This window comes from Callorhinchus milii, unplaced genomic scaffold (genome assembly GCF_018977255.1).
Source record: "Callorhinchus milii isolate IMCB2004 unplaced genomic scaffold, IMCB_Cmil_1.0 Scaffold20, whole genome shotgun sequence".
In the NCBI taxonomy this organism is placed as follows: domain Eukaryota; kingdom Metazoa; phylum Chordata; class Chondrichthyes; order Chimaeriformes; family Callorhinchidae; genus Callorhinchus; species Callorhinchus milii.
The window spans coordinates 11,643,321-11,658,099 of NW_024704761.1; the positions used below are offsets into that span (position 1 = coordinate 11,643,321).

Sequence of the window (14,779 nt, forward strand, 5' to 3'; positions counted from 1 at the left end):
CTCCTCCCGCTCCGCCTCGCCCCGCCCCCTGCCGATCTCGCTCACGTGACAACGGACCAAGCCCCGCCCCTTTCACCACGCCCGCTATCGGCCGAGCCCCACCCCCACAATTCTTATTGGGCAGGAGCAACGTCCACCGCTAAATGCACCAACCGCAGCGCGAGAACGATCTTCCTCCCGCCCTCCCGCTAAATCACGTGACAGCGAGCAGCCGTCCCCGGCCAAAACCCGCCCTTCTCCTCCGGCCCCAGTGACAGCTCCAGCCCGGCTCCCAGCAACCGTCAGCCGACTCAGCTATTGGTCTAGAGGGCCGTCAATCAATCATCGCAGGAGGAGGCGGGGTGCGAGTGACGGTTGGTTGACTGACTCGCGCCGCGCGCGGAGAGCAGGGAGCCCGCGGGCAAAGCGGGGGGTCGGGCCGCGAGCTCTCGCTTTCTTTCTTTCTCTCTTTCTCCCTTCAAAAAAAATCCGTTGAAAGGCGTTATGAATTGACGATATCGGTGAGTTCTTACCTTATCGAAACCTTGTCGGCCGGAGGGACCTGACACGGAGATGTGTTAGTGCTGCAGCCACTCGGTCGCGCTGAGGTAAAAAAGTTGGCTTCAGTTGGGCTGTGCACGGAGCGCGCGCCGCGGCGCGGGGAGGAAGCGGCGCTCGGAGTGAGTCAGGGCCGCGCCTGGTCTGGCCCTGGCCTGGCCCTGGCCTGGCCTCACTCCCGGACTGCACAGCGCCTCGGCACGTCCTCCCGCTCTGCAAATGTCATTTGTTGTTGTTGTGCAGTGTGGGCTTCACTGGCTCAGGGTGGGGGTGAGGCGCCATCAGCCGTACCAGACTTACTGCGCAGCTTGTGTTTGCGCTAATTCTGCTTGAAGGCGCTGTGTCGCTTATGGTGAATAATAATAATAATCCTTGCAATCTGCTGTATGGCGCCTTATCACGTCGTTGCGACGTCTCTTAAAGCGCTTCACGGAATGTATGAATGCTGCGTATTTTGTGGATGAAACGCAAGTTGTGACATACACTCAGCTCCGTGATGAGGCTGGATTTGAGGAACTTTGAGCTGAAGAAGGAAGGACAGAGTTATGACTATTTCTGGTCTTCCATTGCATGTCTTCCCTTCCCAGAAACTCCCCCCTGTCTGCGTTGAATGACAACGGCAAACTACATTTATATATAGTGTCTTTCAATTTGGGTACAAACATTGTAATTGAAGGAAGAAAACTGTTACAAGTTTTAACAACTTGTTTTCTTACAAAATTGATGGCCGCAGTGATGTTTTCGAAGTGGGTTGTGTAAATTAAAGTGGTCAAATATTTAAAAAATATTTTCAAACACTTTCATTCGAAATTTGACTGCAGTTTTTATGTACAACTAATTGATGGACTGTATGTGAAACTATAGTATTCTTTGGATTGAAATATATTGTCAAAATATCTGAACGTGTAATTGCTGCCCTGTGCAGTGACTGTCTTGGTTGGCAAATCAATTTGTCCACATCAAAACCACAAACAGCCATGAAGTGAATGAATAATTAATCTGGAGGGTTGTTGGGTGGGAGAAATTGCTGTTGTGGAATATCAACATCACTCTTATCCTATGAAAGGAATCCTTAATCCAGTGAACGCCTAATGAAATAAAGATTGGTGATCTAGTTCACATAGGCACTGCTATTCTGCAAACCTACAGGAGATATGACAAGCTGCTTGATTGCCAAGTTTGCAACTCACAGGTATTATATCTTAGCAGGATTTGAACCCAGATCTCAGAGGTGAAAGAATAATGTCAAATGCGCTGCACTAACCAGTTCTTCCCTTTACAACTACTATTTACAACACAAATAATCCAGAGCTGAGTGCTGCGATACTGACAAAACCTCTCAAATGGTGTAAAGTGAGATTTACGGATACTGTACATTGAGCTGAATTGTTTGGTTCTTGGAGGAGATTTGCCTTATCTCGAGTGTCCAAGTTAGTGCTTTTTAGCTGTGAATTCCTAGAATTGTTAGGTCAAAGCTGCCATCGGTGCTGATGTAGTTTTGTGTGATGCACATGGAGGGGGATCAGCTGTAAGAGTTTCCAAATTTCACTATTTTGGGGGCTGCCATTTAAGGACTGAAAGTAACATAGAATTATACAGCACAGAAGGAGGCCATTCGGCCCAATGTGGCTGTGCCGGCTCTTTGAAAAGAGCTTCCAAATCAATTCCACTCCCCCACTCTCCCCATAGCCCTGCAAACTTGTCCTCCCCAAATAATTATCTACTTCTCTCTTAAAAGTTGTTATCGAATCAGCTTTCAGGCAATGCATTCCAGATCCAAAATTCTCGCTGTGTGAAAAAATTCTTCTCACCTCCCCTCTTTCTTTTAACAGCTATTTTAAATTGGTGTCCTTGGGTTACCGACCCACCCGCCAGGAGAATAGTTTCTCCTTGTTCACCCTATCGAATCCCCTCATAATTTTGAAAACTTCTATTAAGTATCCTCTTAATCTTCTCTGCTCCAAGGAGAAGTAGCCCTGTGAAAATCATTTTTGTGAAGGCTAGAAAACTTAGAGCATGGTATAATACATTATTATACATTTGTCATGCAGCTGTCATCTGCATCTCAGTTTGAGAACTCACTGTGGGAATATGGATGTAGAGTACCAGTTCCTTGCCAAGTGCATAAGCATGTTTTTGATAATATTTACATAAGGTTTCACTTCAGAGCTTGCACATACTGGACAGCATCCATTGAGCTGAACTGTTCGCTTGCGGATTCGTGGCAAGAGGCAAGCCAGCAGGTTGAATGTGGAAATGTCTGAGTCCACTTGAGAAAGCAGTAGGCACCTGTACAGCTGTGACCTGCAAAGCAGTTCTTGTCAGTGCAATGCCCAAGTAGTTTCTGTGTATGTGCTAATTTTTTAGTGAAAACTTGCCTTTACTAATAATCACTAACTGGTTGAGGATGTGGTGCAGAAACTGTTAAAACATGTATTTTATAGTCATAATTTTTTTCTTTTAAAACTCTGCTTTCAGAAGAGGCTAGCTTTAGTGGAGGAAATGTGCAGAAACCACAATTGGTGCTTTACCTTATTTGTCATTCTCCTGCTTCTCCATTTACTTACTGTAATGCAGATCTTTTCCTCTTCAATCTTTTCTGTGGATTGTGCTGTTACTTTGATCTCTTAAAGCAAATTTAAAAAATCAAGACTATCATTTTTATTATTGCTTGAAACTAGTCATTGCCAGTCCCGCCTGATCTTCCTGGTCTCTGGGTCTATGTACAAGGACTGTAGTCATGAGTCCATAGGGAGACCCAAGATATACTGGAAATAGACAGGAACCTACAACTATTGCAGCTGCTCACCTGAATCAAATATTGTTCCAGCAAACTATTCCTTCAACAGCAAGTTTGCTTTTTATGGACTTGTGCCCAAATTGTTTCAATAGGACTGCATTTGTTAAATAACAAAGCATTCCTCCTACACAAAACTCCATTTTCAGTTCTGAAAGAGAATGTAAGTGTCCTTCAGGTCCATTGGTACATTGGATCTCCAATGTCTCTATTTTGGCTAGGGGGAAATTATTTAAAAGAAACGTTAGGAAGGTTATTTTATAATTGGACAAACACGGACGAAGCACACTGTGATCCCTGAGGCACCATATAGTTGGCACTGTTCCACCAAGTCCTAGGAGTCCTTAGTATTTCCAATATAACTGAAGTGTTCGAATTGAAAATGCCGAATTTCTGATCTTTTCGATAAGCCCGTTTACTGGTGCTTCCTGCAGTTTAAACTGTGGTAAAGAGGACGCTTTACCACAGCTTAAACTGTTAACGTTCCCATCTGTTGTACCATTAATGTTCCAAGGTGTGCTCCTTATTTAACAGGCTGGCTAAGGTCCTTACTATTTTTAATAATTTATTATAATAATCCTTGCATTTGATATCACGTCTTCTAAACATCTCTAAGTGCTTCATAGAATAGACTGTAAAGTGAATTGACTGTATATTTTGTGGACAAAATGTGGCAGCCAATTGCACACAAAAGTGTCCCACAAACAATCGTGGATTGAGTGACCATATTATTATTTAAGGAATTATCATAAAATCATAAAATTGTACAGCACAAAAAGAGGCCATTCGGCCCATCGAGTCTTTGCCGGCTCTTTGAAAACAGCTTGGAAAAAATCGACTAACAACCGGGTTCCTACTTACTGCTAGGTAAACTGAGGCGTATGCACTAAGGAAACTTCCAAACTGTTCGCCCTGTCCAAGAATGAAGCCCAGGTCCTCTCGCTTTAGAGGACCTCTAAGCTACAGGACTCCACTCCAGGATATTTGCACGACTAACGCACTAGTTGTATAAAGTGTAGTGAATGCATTAAAGATATATGGGGAGCGATATCTCAGAGGTGGACTCTGATTTGTGCTCATCTTCAGACCTATTTGGGAATGGAGATGATCTATAAATATGGTGATCCAGAATTCACTATTTTGCATTTTTTGTAAATTTATGGAACTTTTCTGTTGCAATTTGAGTTGCAGTCCAGGAAGCTGGAAGCAAATTTTAATCATGGTCAATTTTTGGAATACCTGCAATTTGTAAATTCATCTCCTAAACTATAGAAAACTATCAGATGGGCAGTGATTCATGATGATTGTACAGGTGAAGCTCAGAGTCATTAAAATCCCGTCATTATGATACCTGGAAACTGACGAATGTAAATTTACGTGGTGAGTAGATTGAATTTGTGGACAGGATTATGTCTCTCTCTCTCTCAATCTGTATTTTGAGGACTTTGTGGGATTTGTCCTTTCTAGTTATATCCATACTGTATTTCGCTATAATATAAAATCTGAACACCACTTCCAAGACAGATTTCAGCTTTAGACACTGGGGTTCCAAAAGTAGAAAACCAGAGGAGGCTGATATGGTCCAATAGATTGGTGTACGTTGTGGAAAAGGCAACAAATACACTACAAAATTACATTTGTATTGCTCTTCGCGTCGGAGGATATCCCAAGGCGCTGGACAGTTAGGGATTTGGACCCGAGCTGGGGTTTGGGATAGGAAGGGTGGAGGGTAGGAGGATGACTGAAGGTGCTGTTGGAGAGGAAATAAGGAAGTAAAGGAAGGAGCGAGGCGAAGGGAGTTTGGGATGGAATTTCAAAGGTGGAGGCAGAGAGTCTGAAGGCCCGACCGCTGATGTGGGGCAGGCCGGGCGGGGACGTGGAGCAGTGGAGGGAATAGATAGGTTGCTATGGGAGGCTCCCCTCTTCCCCTACCCCCTCCCACTTTCTGCCCCATTAAATAGATGGCAGTTTCTTTTCATTTAAACTCTGCAATTTGCAGAAAGAGCTAGCTCATACCGGGATATTTCAGTCACTGGCTGGTACCTCAGCTAAGCAGCCATCTTGTGTCAGCTCAGTTGGCTTTACTTGTGAGCAGTGTTGGGTTGCACCTTCAGCTGGAGGTGTTATTTTGACATTGAATTTATTTAACCACAAATCCAACCTTGTGGAGTCTACACTGTTTAGTGCTTAATGTGTCACTACTGGATACAGGAAAACGTACTGGGAGTGACCAAATGGCATTGTCAGATTACGTTTGCCTGCTATCAGTTGAATGTTTTTTGTATTCGCTGTTTCCCCAGCATGGATTTAACTCCTGGATGTTACCAACACTTCCATCCTGTTAGTATGTATCTGAACAATAAAATGTTTATAACTTGCTACAACCAGGGTCAGTGATTAAATTCAGTTTTGAAGCTCTCAAAGGAATCTTAGGTTGAACTGATTTTGAGTCACAAAACTACAGCACTTGTTAGAAGGTGAAACTGCTGAACTGTTCTGATTTGAAATAGTTTTCAACAAGATGTGTCATGTCCAACATGCCACCACATGTTGACCCCAATTCTATCTTCCCTCTAACCATCAAAACTGGGCCAGTTTACAAAGATGCACATTAAGGAACTTGAGTAACTCCAAAAATGTAACAACCTTTAACACACTAAATGTGCTATTGCGAAATCATCTGTCTGAATTCTGACAAATGATCCATCTTTTTGGCCTTAATGCCACTGTAATGAACAGGTTTCTGTTTCAGCAGCAAAGGGTATAGTTCAAGGTGATTACATTCTGCTATACCTTGTGTGAGATGTTAGATCAGTGTACTTCTGTAGCTCGGTGGTTAGAGCACTCACCTTGCAAGCGTGACACCTGGGTTCAGTTCCAGGCAGGGCGAAAACTTGGACAAGTTTCCTTACTCCACACGCCTAATAATAATCCCTCCAAAACAATAATAAAATTGGTCATTTTCAGTTCACGACTGTTTGTGGGACACTACTGTGTGCAATTGGCTGCCGCGTTTTGCCCACAAATATACGGTCAATTCACTTTACATCATATTTTGTGAAGCGCTTTGAGACGTCTTGAAAATGCAAGGATTATTATTATTATCTTACCAGGGTACCAATGATAAAATGGATTAACAGGTACCATTTAGCAACCAGCCCACCTGACTAATGTGAAATTAATCATGCTGCCATGGTTTCGAGTGGACTGATTGCTAAATGGCACCTATGTTGAATTTCGAAAGTTATCACTTTTCAGTGAAAATTTTGCCTGTGTAGACTTAGGCTGTGTATCCATATATGGACACAAATGGTAACTGCCTGAGAACATCGCAACAGGGCAGACATTAATCCTAGCCTGTGCCACTGAGTTGCAGTATGACTGAGGCTGTTTAGCATGATCTGAAATGTTTAAAGGTGATGAGAGGTTCCAAAGCTTTTGCAGTGTAAAGTAGAATCTGCCTTGTTAGTACTGTGGCATTCTGTTCTGTAAGGAGTGAACTTATCTGGGCTTTGGTTCTTCCCAAGTCTAGAGGCTTAAGCTTGATTGCTGATCTCTGGTGTCAGGTCATCTGTACTGAGATAGCATTAGGATTAACACTGCTGAGTGTTCTTAAATCCCGACTGATTTTTCTTCACATCGCCTCCCACTTCTATCTAGGGCTGGCACCTTTTGTGGAACCCACTATTGTGTGATCAACAAACTCAGCACTGTGAATCACACTTGAAACCTTCCCTTGGGTGGTTACTTGCTGAGCCAACAGGGAGTCCATAACGTTAGTGGAACCACGAGTAAATCAGCAGCTGACAGGGATGTTTCTAATATTTTTGAATGTCTCTGTAATTTCATGCTCTTGAAATTTTCATAATTTTGTTACACATTCAGGGACAAATCACAGGGATGGAGGTACAAGTTCAGTCTGAACTGCTTCAAGAAGCCAAGGAGAGTATCGATGCAGCAAATAACTATAAGGATGAGCTACAGCAACGGTTACTAGGACTGAACCAAGCCAGAAAACAGGTTTGTTTCCTTTGTTTCGCATTATCCAAGGGAGTGGGGGGAGGAGCTTTTCATTAATCTTTCAGATACTATAGCTTTGCTCTCTGGAACTTCCTTGCACAGGTGGTAGGTCTTGTGTTGAGAAGCTGGCCATGCTTTGAGATATTCTAAGTGAAAAGAACTATATAAGTGCAAGTCATTGTTGTAATAGGCTAGTAATGCCTGGGGTGTGCGTAAAATAAATACATGACTTTCACTAGTTATAATTTTAAAAAATCCTTGCATTTGATATAACGACTTATCGCATCTTCAAGACGTCTCAAAGTACTTCACAGTTTATACTGTAAAGTGAATTGACTATATATTGTGTGGGTGAACCCCGGCAACCAATTGTGCACAGCAGTGTCCCACAAACCGTCATGGATTGAGTGACCAAATTATTTTTTTTATCTTGAAAGATTTATTACCCTTGGATAAGTGACTAACAACCAGGTTCCTACTTACTGCTGGGTAAACACGCGTGTGGAATAAGGAAACTTGCCCAACGTTTCGCCGTGCCCGGGAATCAAACCCAGGTCCTCTCGCTTTAGAGGCAAGTGCTCTAACCAATATGCTACAGGACTCCATAGTTATACATATCCTTAATAGATTGCATAACACAGCGACATTGACCTTGGTTCTAAAGCTGTTCCTGTATGCTTTTGAGCCCTTATTTTCGTCCTCTTCCTACCTGCCCTCCCCTTTCTGAGGCGACTTGTAGCACACCGTCTGGTCCTGCCTCGGCTGAGATCAGCTAATGCAGGACGTGCTAATGACTGAATATGTCAGCTTCCTTTATGACTGTTGCTTCCAGAGCCAATGCAGAAAATGAATTCTTCATTTCAAATTATTATTGCTATAAATCCAGCTGAGGAATTCTTGGTTTTATAAGTCTTGGGTCAGAGTGAAATTTGTTACATTTAACACTCTTTAACACAGTTTGTGAAAAGTGATATCGTTAATAGAATAAATGTAATTTGTCCAAAAAAGGAAAAACAGGAGAGTAGCTAGAACCAGACTACTTCCTGTTTTTCTCTCATTGTCTACAGGAGAAATCTGCAGTGAAGATAAGGATGCAGTTTTTGTAGCCACTTGCATCATTTCCTCTTGCAATGTGTTGAAATTTGCAAAGTACTGTATTCAATGAAGCCTCTGAGCGAAGGGGAAATCTGGTGTGACATGGAAGCACATTTTTGTTTCAGAAAACTGAGGGGAGTGGGAATGTATTTTAAATATGTTGCTCACTCTTAACTGATACTAAGTACTCTTCAGAGGAGTTGTGTACAGGCAGTGTACATTTAAAATTAACTGGGCCTGCATCAGAAGCTAGGCCTTCCATGGGGTGGTGGGGGTGGGGTGAACGGTGAGACTTGCTTGTTGCATCGTATGTGGCAGGATGTGGCTTTTGATCATCAGACAGTGAGTTTGTGATTTGCATCGTTCTATTATGGGAGGTGCTAATTGTCAACAGGTTACTCCTCCATGGGGGTAAAAATGTTACCTCGATGGCACAGCTGACTGACGCAAGAACAACTTGCCTGGTGAAGTTCACATAGAATGACAGTCTCGAAAGGGTGGGCAGATATAATGGAGAGTGGGGGTAAGACTTAAGAATGTTGGGCAAAGCACACTCAAAGAGAAAGTTTGAAGCGAGGTGGCGAGTTGCAGAGGAGAAATTGTAACTGTTTCATTGTCTTTCATAGATTGAAAATAAACAGGATTTAAAAATACTAGTTACTAATGTTCTCTAACATAGAAATCTAATGGGTTATGGGCTTCTTTGTGGATATTACAATATCTCGATGATGTACGTTTACAATAGTGGTCATTGCTGGGTCAGACCCCACATGGGACTTGAGCTTCATCATTAGCTATCACTCCCACGCAGAGCCAGGTGATCGCTGTGTCCTCTTTCAAATGAGACTGATTGAAGCTATCAGACTTAGCTTTTTATCATGCTGTTTTCCAGATAAATGAGAGCGCCATACAGACACGGGATGTACTGAAGCGCCACTTCACTGAGCTGAAAGGCTCTCTGACCAAACTGCTGGCTGATCGTTTAGCGTCGCTGCTACAGCAAGTGGATAAGATTGAGCAGGAAAGCATCAAACCTCTTGATGACTGCCAGAAACTCATTGAGCATGGTGTGAACACAGCTGAGGAGCTGGTGCAAGAGGGTACGAGGCAAAGGCACTTGTATGATCATTTATGGGTGGGGAACGATAAAGTGTGTGTGGATGTTGGGGATGCGTTATTTGTATAAAGAGTAAAGATGTTGACCTATCCTGGTGGTAGTGTATTACTGAACTTGTTTTACCCCACAGGGGAGGTTGCTGTGCTCTGTGGGACAGCGGAAGAAGAGAAACTTGGAAATTTTACAAAAAAAGCTTTGCAAATTCAACTCGACAGGTAAGAGATTGTTTTTGTTCAGGAAATGAAAACAATTATTCAGAAGAGAAGAGAGAAAAATCCTGTGATTTCTGTAGTGATGCTCGTTCAAAGCTTGGAACAATTTACATCAAATTTAATTAAAATTGTAAATCTATTTTATTTACAATTCTTAATTGTTGGAAGCCAACTGAACTCGGGCAATTCCTTGTGGGTATATCTTGCTCTCTAATTGTGATTATCTTTGAATCAGTGATGGTTTAGTGTTAGAACACAGATAGGACACGGATTGGCTCCTCATCCCAATGCTGCCATGTTTAATGCCCATGGTTGTGAGCAGGGACAAGGTGGGGCATGCTCTGGGTTGGTGGCATTGGGGATGGATTAGGTGGAATTGCTGATATCTGAGGGATGATACATTTCCTGTGTTTAAATCTACAATTTTCCTCAACTATTTGAATATTCCTCTTCTATTTTATTTTAAACTAGTTTGCCAGAAGTGCCTTCACTGGTGGAGGTACCGTGTTTATCGGCTCAGCTGGATGAATCCTTCCTGAGTTCTGTGAGAGAGCGAATCTTCAGCCATGGGGCGGTAGCCTCCCAGCCTCCCGTGCAGATAGAGGAACTGACAGAGAGGCCTGGGGGAATCCTCGTTCGGTGGTGCAAGGTGAGCAAGTAGCTGCTGAGGTGATTCCAGAGTTTGGAGATTTCAGTGTCAGCAAGTGAGCAACTGGTAGGGAACCTTCCCACCTTGTCCCTGCTCACAACCATGGGCATCTCTAAATTATTCGTCCACTCAAAGGAGCTGCTTCTGCTCCTCCCTGTAACACTTTCAGCGCCTGGGATGTCCTCCCCACGTGAAAGGCGCTGTACAAATGTAATTTTGTTGTTCTCCAAAGCAGAGCAGTGCACAAAAAGGCACTGTGCTATTTTGAGCAATTATCACTGTAAGGAAAGATATAGAACAATGGTTTCTCCAGGAATTCGTACGAAGACTTTGAAGTACTCTTGTTTAAGGTTTCTTTTCCCCTTTACATCACCGACTGGGGACAATTGAAGCTTCAGTGGCAGCCTTTAATTGGCCACTAGGGGGAGAACAGCTACAGTTTAATTTGGATTAAATGTAGATTGTGGCAGGTAGTGAAAGGTACTTGTATTGGCCTTGAAGTCTTTATATAAGGAATATTTATATTCCAAATAGATTTTTTAAAATTTGTTTGTGGAGTCCTCTAGTTCAGTGGTTAGAGCGCTCGCGAACGAGTTGAATTCCCAGTGGAGTGAAATGTTGTGCACGTTTCCTTAGTCCACACGCCTCTGTTTACCTAGCAGTAAGTAGGAACCCGGTTGTTAGTCAATTGGCGGGTCACTTTTCCAGGGATAATAATTCCTTCTAAAAAAAATTGGTCACTTCAATCTATGACTGTTTGTGGGACACTGCTGTGTGCAATTGGCGGCTGCATTTCACACACAAAATATACAGTCAATTCACCTTCTGTGAAGCTCAATTGAGATGTCTTGGAGACATAAGGTGCTATATCAAATGCAAGGATTTATCTCAATTTATATAAGAAATAATTCAACCTCTTGAAATATTATGTTGTAAAGTCACACAATGACTAAAGTGTAGTGATTGTTTACGAACATAGTGTCTTAAGCCTTTGGTTTTGTTGAACAATAGGTTGACGATGACTTTGCAACCCAGGAGTACCGCCTTCAGCATTGCAAAAGCTCCTCCAACCATTTTGAAGACGCCTACATTGGACCCGAAACTGAATTTATAGTTTTGCACATTGACCCGCACATTGAGTATTGGTTCCGAGCCTGTGCTCGGGGAGAGGGGCGGCGGGAATGGAGTCCTTGGAGCATCCCACAGACTGCACATACCACTCTCACTCCTCACGGTCAGTAACCACTTCACAAAGGGTACAATAGTGTAACAGTTCTGGACTAGAAACACTGAGGTTGTGAGTTTGAAATCTACTATTATAAATGTGCAATTTGGTAATCTGTTGACCTACATATTATTCCAACCTCACAAAAATTTGACACTGAGACTGGTTCTTTTCCTTGAGAAAGTGTAAAATCCTTTATACTTACAAATAGGTGTGATGATTTGAGTGTGATGGACTCCTTTGGCTGTACCAGACAGGTATTTCAATTACCAGTTCCATGAATTATCGTCTTCAGACCCAAGGGTGCCGGCTGAAACTGTAAGTGTTCTGTTCACAACTCATGTTCTTTGTCGTACAGAATGGATCACAGGCTGCGAGGGGTTCAGTCTGAGCAGCCGCAGAGATATAGCTCTCAGGAATGACTCTCCGAGCAGTGGTGTTTTGTATTCTAAGGAACCGACGTACACCAGTGGCCAGACCCTAACGTTCAAGTAAGTACTTCACCTTAACTAGTTGCCAGCACTTCAGTAGAAATCACCTCCAACCACCAGTGACTAAATAGCAAATATGGTCAGCAAACAGCAAACCATGTCCCTGAGAAATTGTTGGGGCAAGATTAACTGCCATGTTGCATAACTTTCAGATGTGAGCTTTACTAAGTCAAACAAAAGGTTTACTTATTCATTTTGTTTCCATCTCCAGAGTAGAAGCAGTGGGATTGGCAGACAAGCGGGACAGTATTGGGGTGTGCATGGATCGTCAGAACGGACATGACTCTCTCCAGCGAGACCGGGCTGTCTGCATCAGTTCTAATGGTAATACTCAAATTATACCAAACATGTTGTGAAGGAAAGGGGTTGTGTGGAAGATTCTGATCATTAATGGAAACAGGACTAACTATTTAGTAACAATGGGTTCAGTTGTAACATTTCAGTGTAAATAGTAAAAACATTTTTGGAAAGGGTTTGTCTGCTATTTTTTTTCTAAGCCAATCCGTGGCCTATTGGGAGACCTGTAAAATTTGCTCACATGAAGTCAGTTCATTCAGTGATTGTTTTACTTACAGGAGTTCCCTTTTCATTTTTAGGAGCAGTATTTGTGAATGGTAAAGAAATGACCAATCAACTACCTGGTGTTTCCATTGGTTCTTCAGTGACCTTTGACGTGGAAGTTGTGAACTTGGGCTCATCAATAACCGACAGTACAAACTTCAAGCTTCGAGTGATCATAAGTTCTGGGAATCGAGAAGTTGTGTTTGATTGGGTGCTCGATCAGCCATGTGAGGCCTTGTATTTTGGCTGCTCATTTACTTACGCAGGCTGGAAATTGCTAGTATTTTAGATCCTAAGGAGGTACACACAATTGATGTCCTGCTTTTCTATAATACAGTGGAACAAAGAAGTTTCAAAGAATACACTTAGTGAAAATCCTGCTTTAATTGGAAAAGCTACTGGAGATATTGGGTGGGAGGGCAGTTGGAAAGACAAAACAGAATGTAGTTTTGTTGGGCTTAAAGTAATGTTTAAGCAAGTGCTGTGTGTGTAACAATATAAGAGAGATGAAGAGGCCAGTTTTTTTGGCCACAGGGTCAGTGATTTAAATTCTTCATTGTTTGTGTGGTCAGATTAATTTGGAATGATAATGCAGGAAGTTCTGGAATTTTCAGAATTTGTTTGTGGTCAGCTTGGTTGCTACACAGGTTACCTTTTAAAGTGAGATTGTTGTTGATTATTTTTTGGGGGGAAAGAGCACAGAAGTCTTGGTGGTATGAAATGATCAACATTGTTTTGAATATGGCCCAAGCTCCTAGTATTATTGAGACCAAACTCTTTGCATTAGAACATGTGGTCCAACTTACAACCTCAAAATGTCTTTTGTCACTTGTACATTTAAGCTTAAAGCTTTTTTTAAAAAATATATTTACTTGACCAACTTTTGATGGCCCATTTGTGTTACATTAGTGGGCTGTGGTTGGATTACAAGGGTGTTCAGTTGTATCCCATGTGGCCTTTCTATAGAACAATCTCATTTTCAGATACTCTCTAGTTGAGTCTATAAGCTCAAAACTACCTATGTACCAGACACAGGGCAAAACTGCGTGGGAAGTGTCAGTATTAGAGCCCCTCAAGGCTGCTGGTGCCAGTTTTTTTTTCCCCCACCACTGACTTCACCTTCAGAAGCAAAATAAATATTGTATGAAAGTGATTTACCAGAGTAGCACTCTGATCTTAATGTACTGTGAACATAGTACTTGCACTTTTGGGGACTTTTGACATCTCTTCGGGTAGGAATTATTTGAAAATTCCATTTTTACCAAAAGTCATTTGCACTAGTGCCTTAGTTTGTGGATTTAAGTATCCTTTTCTGTGGGACAATCAATGTTAAGTGCCTATGGTCATAATTCATGAAATATTCAATAGTGAGGTTTCAATCAGCTGAATACCTTAATATTGATCATGCGTTGGGATTTCAGTCCAACTTAAATTGTACTTGAAACAAATGGATTTTAGAAAGTTACTTTGACAGTGAACCAATTAGGGGTGAATTTTGGTTATAACTGCATGGTTAGTTTTATACCATTTGCAATGCAATTCAAATCTTTTTACATTACTATTATAAGCCATGGCAATGCTAAGCTGACCAGTTCCACGAAAGCCTCGCTTTATGCAACCACTCCAATGGAACAAAACTGCAGATTGATCAGGGTTTTAGTATTGTGCTCTTACCTCATGTAAACGTTTTGTGAACTGTCTGCAGCTTAGCAGCAGCGACTCATGTTTGGCTTCAACCTATTTGCAAAGAAATTTTCTAATAAAGTGTAATTTGTTACCTTACCTCAAGGCCCAATTGACTTTCTGGCATCTGACAGCCTTTCCTCAGTGTAAATTTGTTTCTCCTTTCCAACTGCAACACACAATACCTACACACTGGGAATGGCATTTTTACAAGACTGCCCACCCCCCCAAATGGCCCTCTGCGCTGTAAAATATCTATGGGTCCACCAGTTGAACAGAGCGCCCAGGTTAAAGTTTTGTTCATGTATTTAACCAGTTTACAAAAGATGCTGAGAAGTGGCAAATGGTTGATGATTTAGTTGCAGTGAACATGATGTGCAGCAGCAGCTTCT

The 14,779-nt window shown here is 42.2% G+C and overlaps 1 protein-coding gene across 3 annotated transcripts; it reads left to right on the forward strand.

Moving 5' to 3' along the window:
- Nucleotides 1-310: 310 nt before the first annotated feature.
- crlf3 (cytokine receptor-like factor 3) lies at nt 311-14,486 on the forward strand. 3 transcript variants are annotated; one of them, XM_007888418.2, is made up of 9 exons: nt 311-353; nt 7,220-7,354; nt 9,342-9,549; nt 9,697-9,781; nt 10,250-10,427; nt 11,439-11,661; nt 12,011-12,143; nt 12,355-12,467; nt 12,740-14,486. In XM_007888418.2, the coding sequence occupies exons 2-9, from the start codon at nt 7,235-7,237 to the stop codon at nt 12,991-12,993; spliced, it is 1,314 nt and encodes a 437-aa protein (XP_007886609.1). In that variant the 5' UTR covers nt 311-353; nt 7,220-7,234; the 3' UTR covers nt 12,994-14,486. The 3 variants fall into 3 exon arrangements, with proteins under 3 accessions (XP_007886609.1, XP_007886608.1, XP_007886607.1); XM_007888417.2 differs by lacking the exon at nt 311-353 and adding an exon at nt 363-500; XM_007888416.2 differs by lacking the exon at nt 311-353 and adding an exon at nt 507-587.
- The last annotated feature ends 293 nt before the right edge of the window (nt 14,487-14,779 follow it).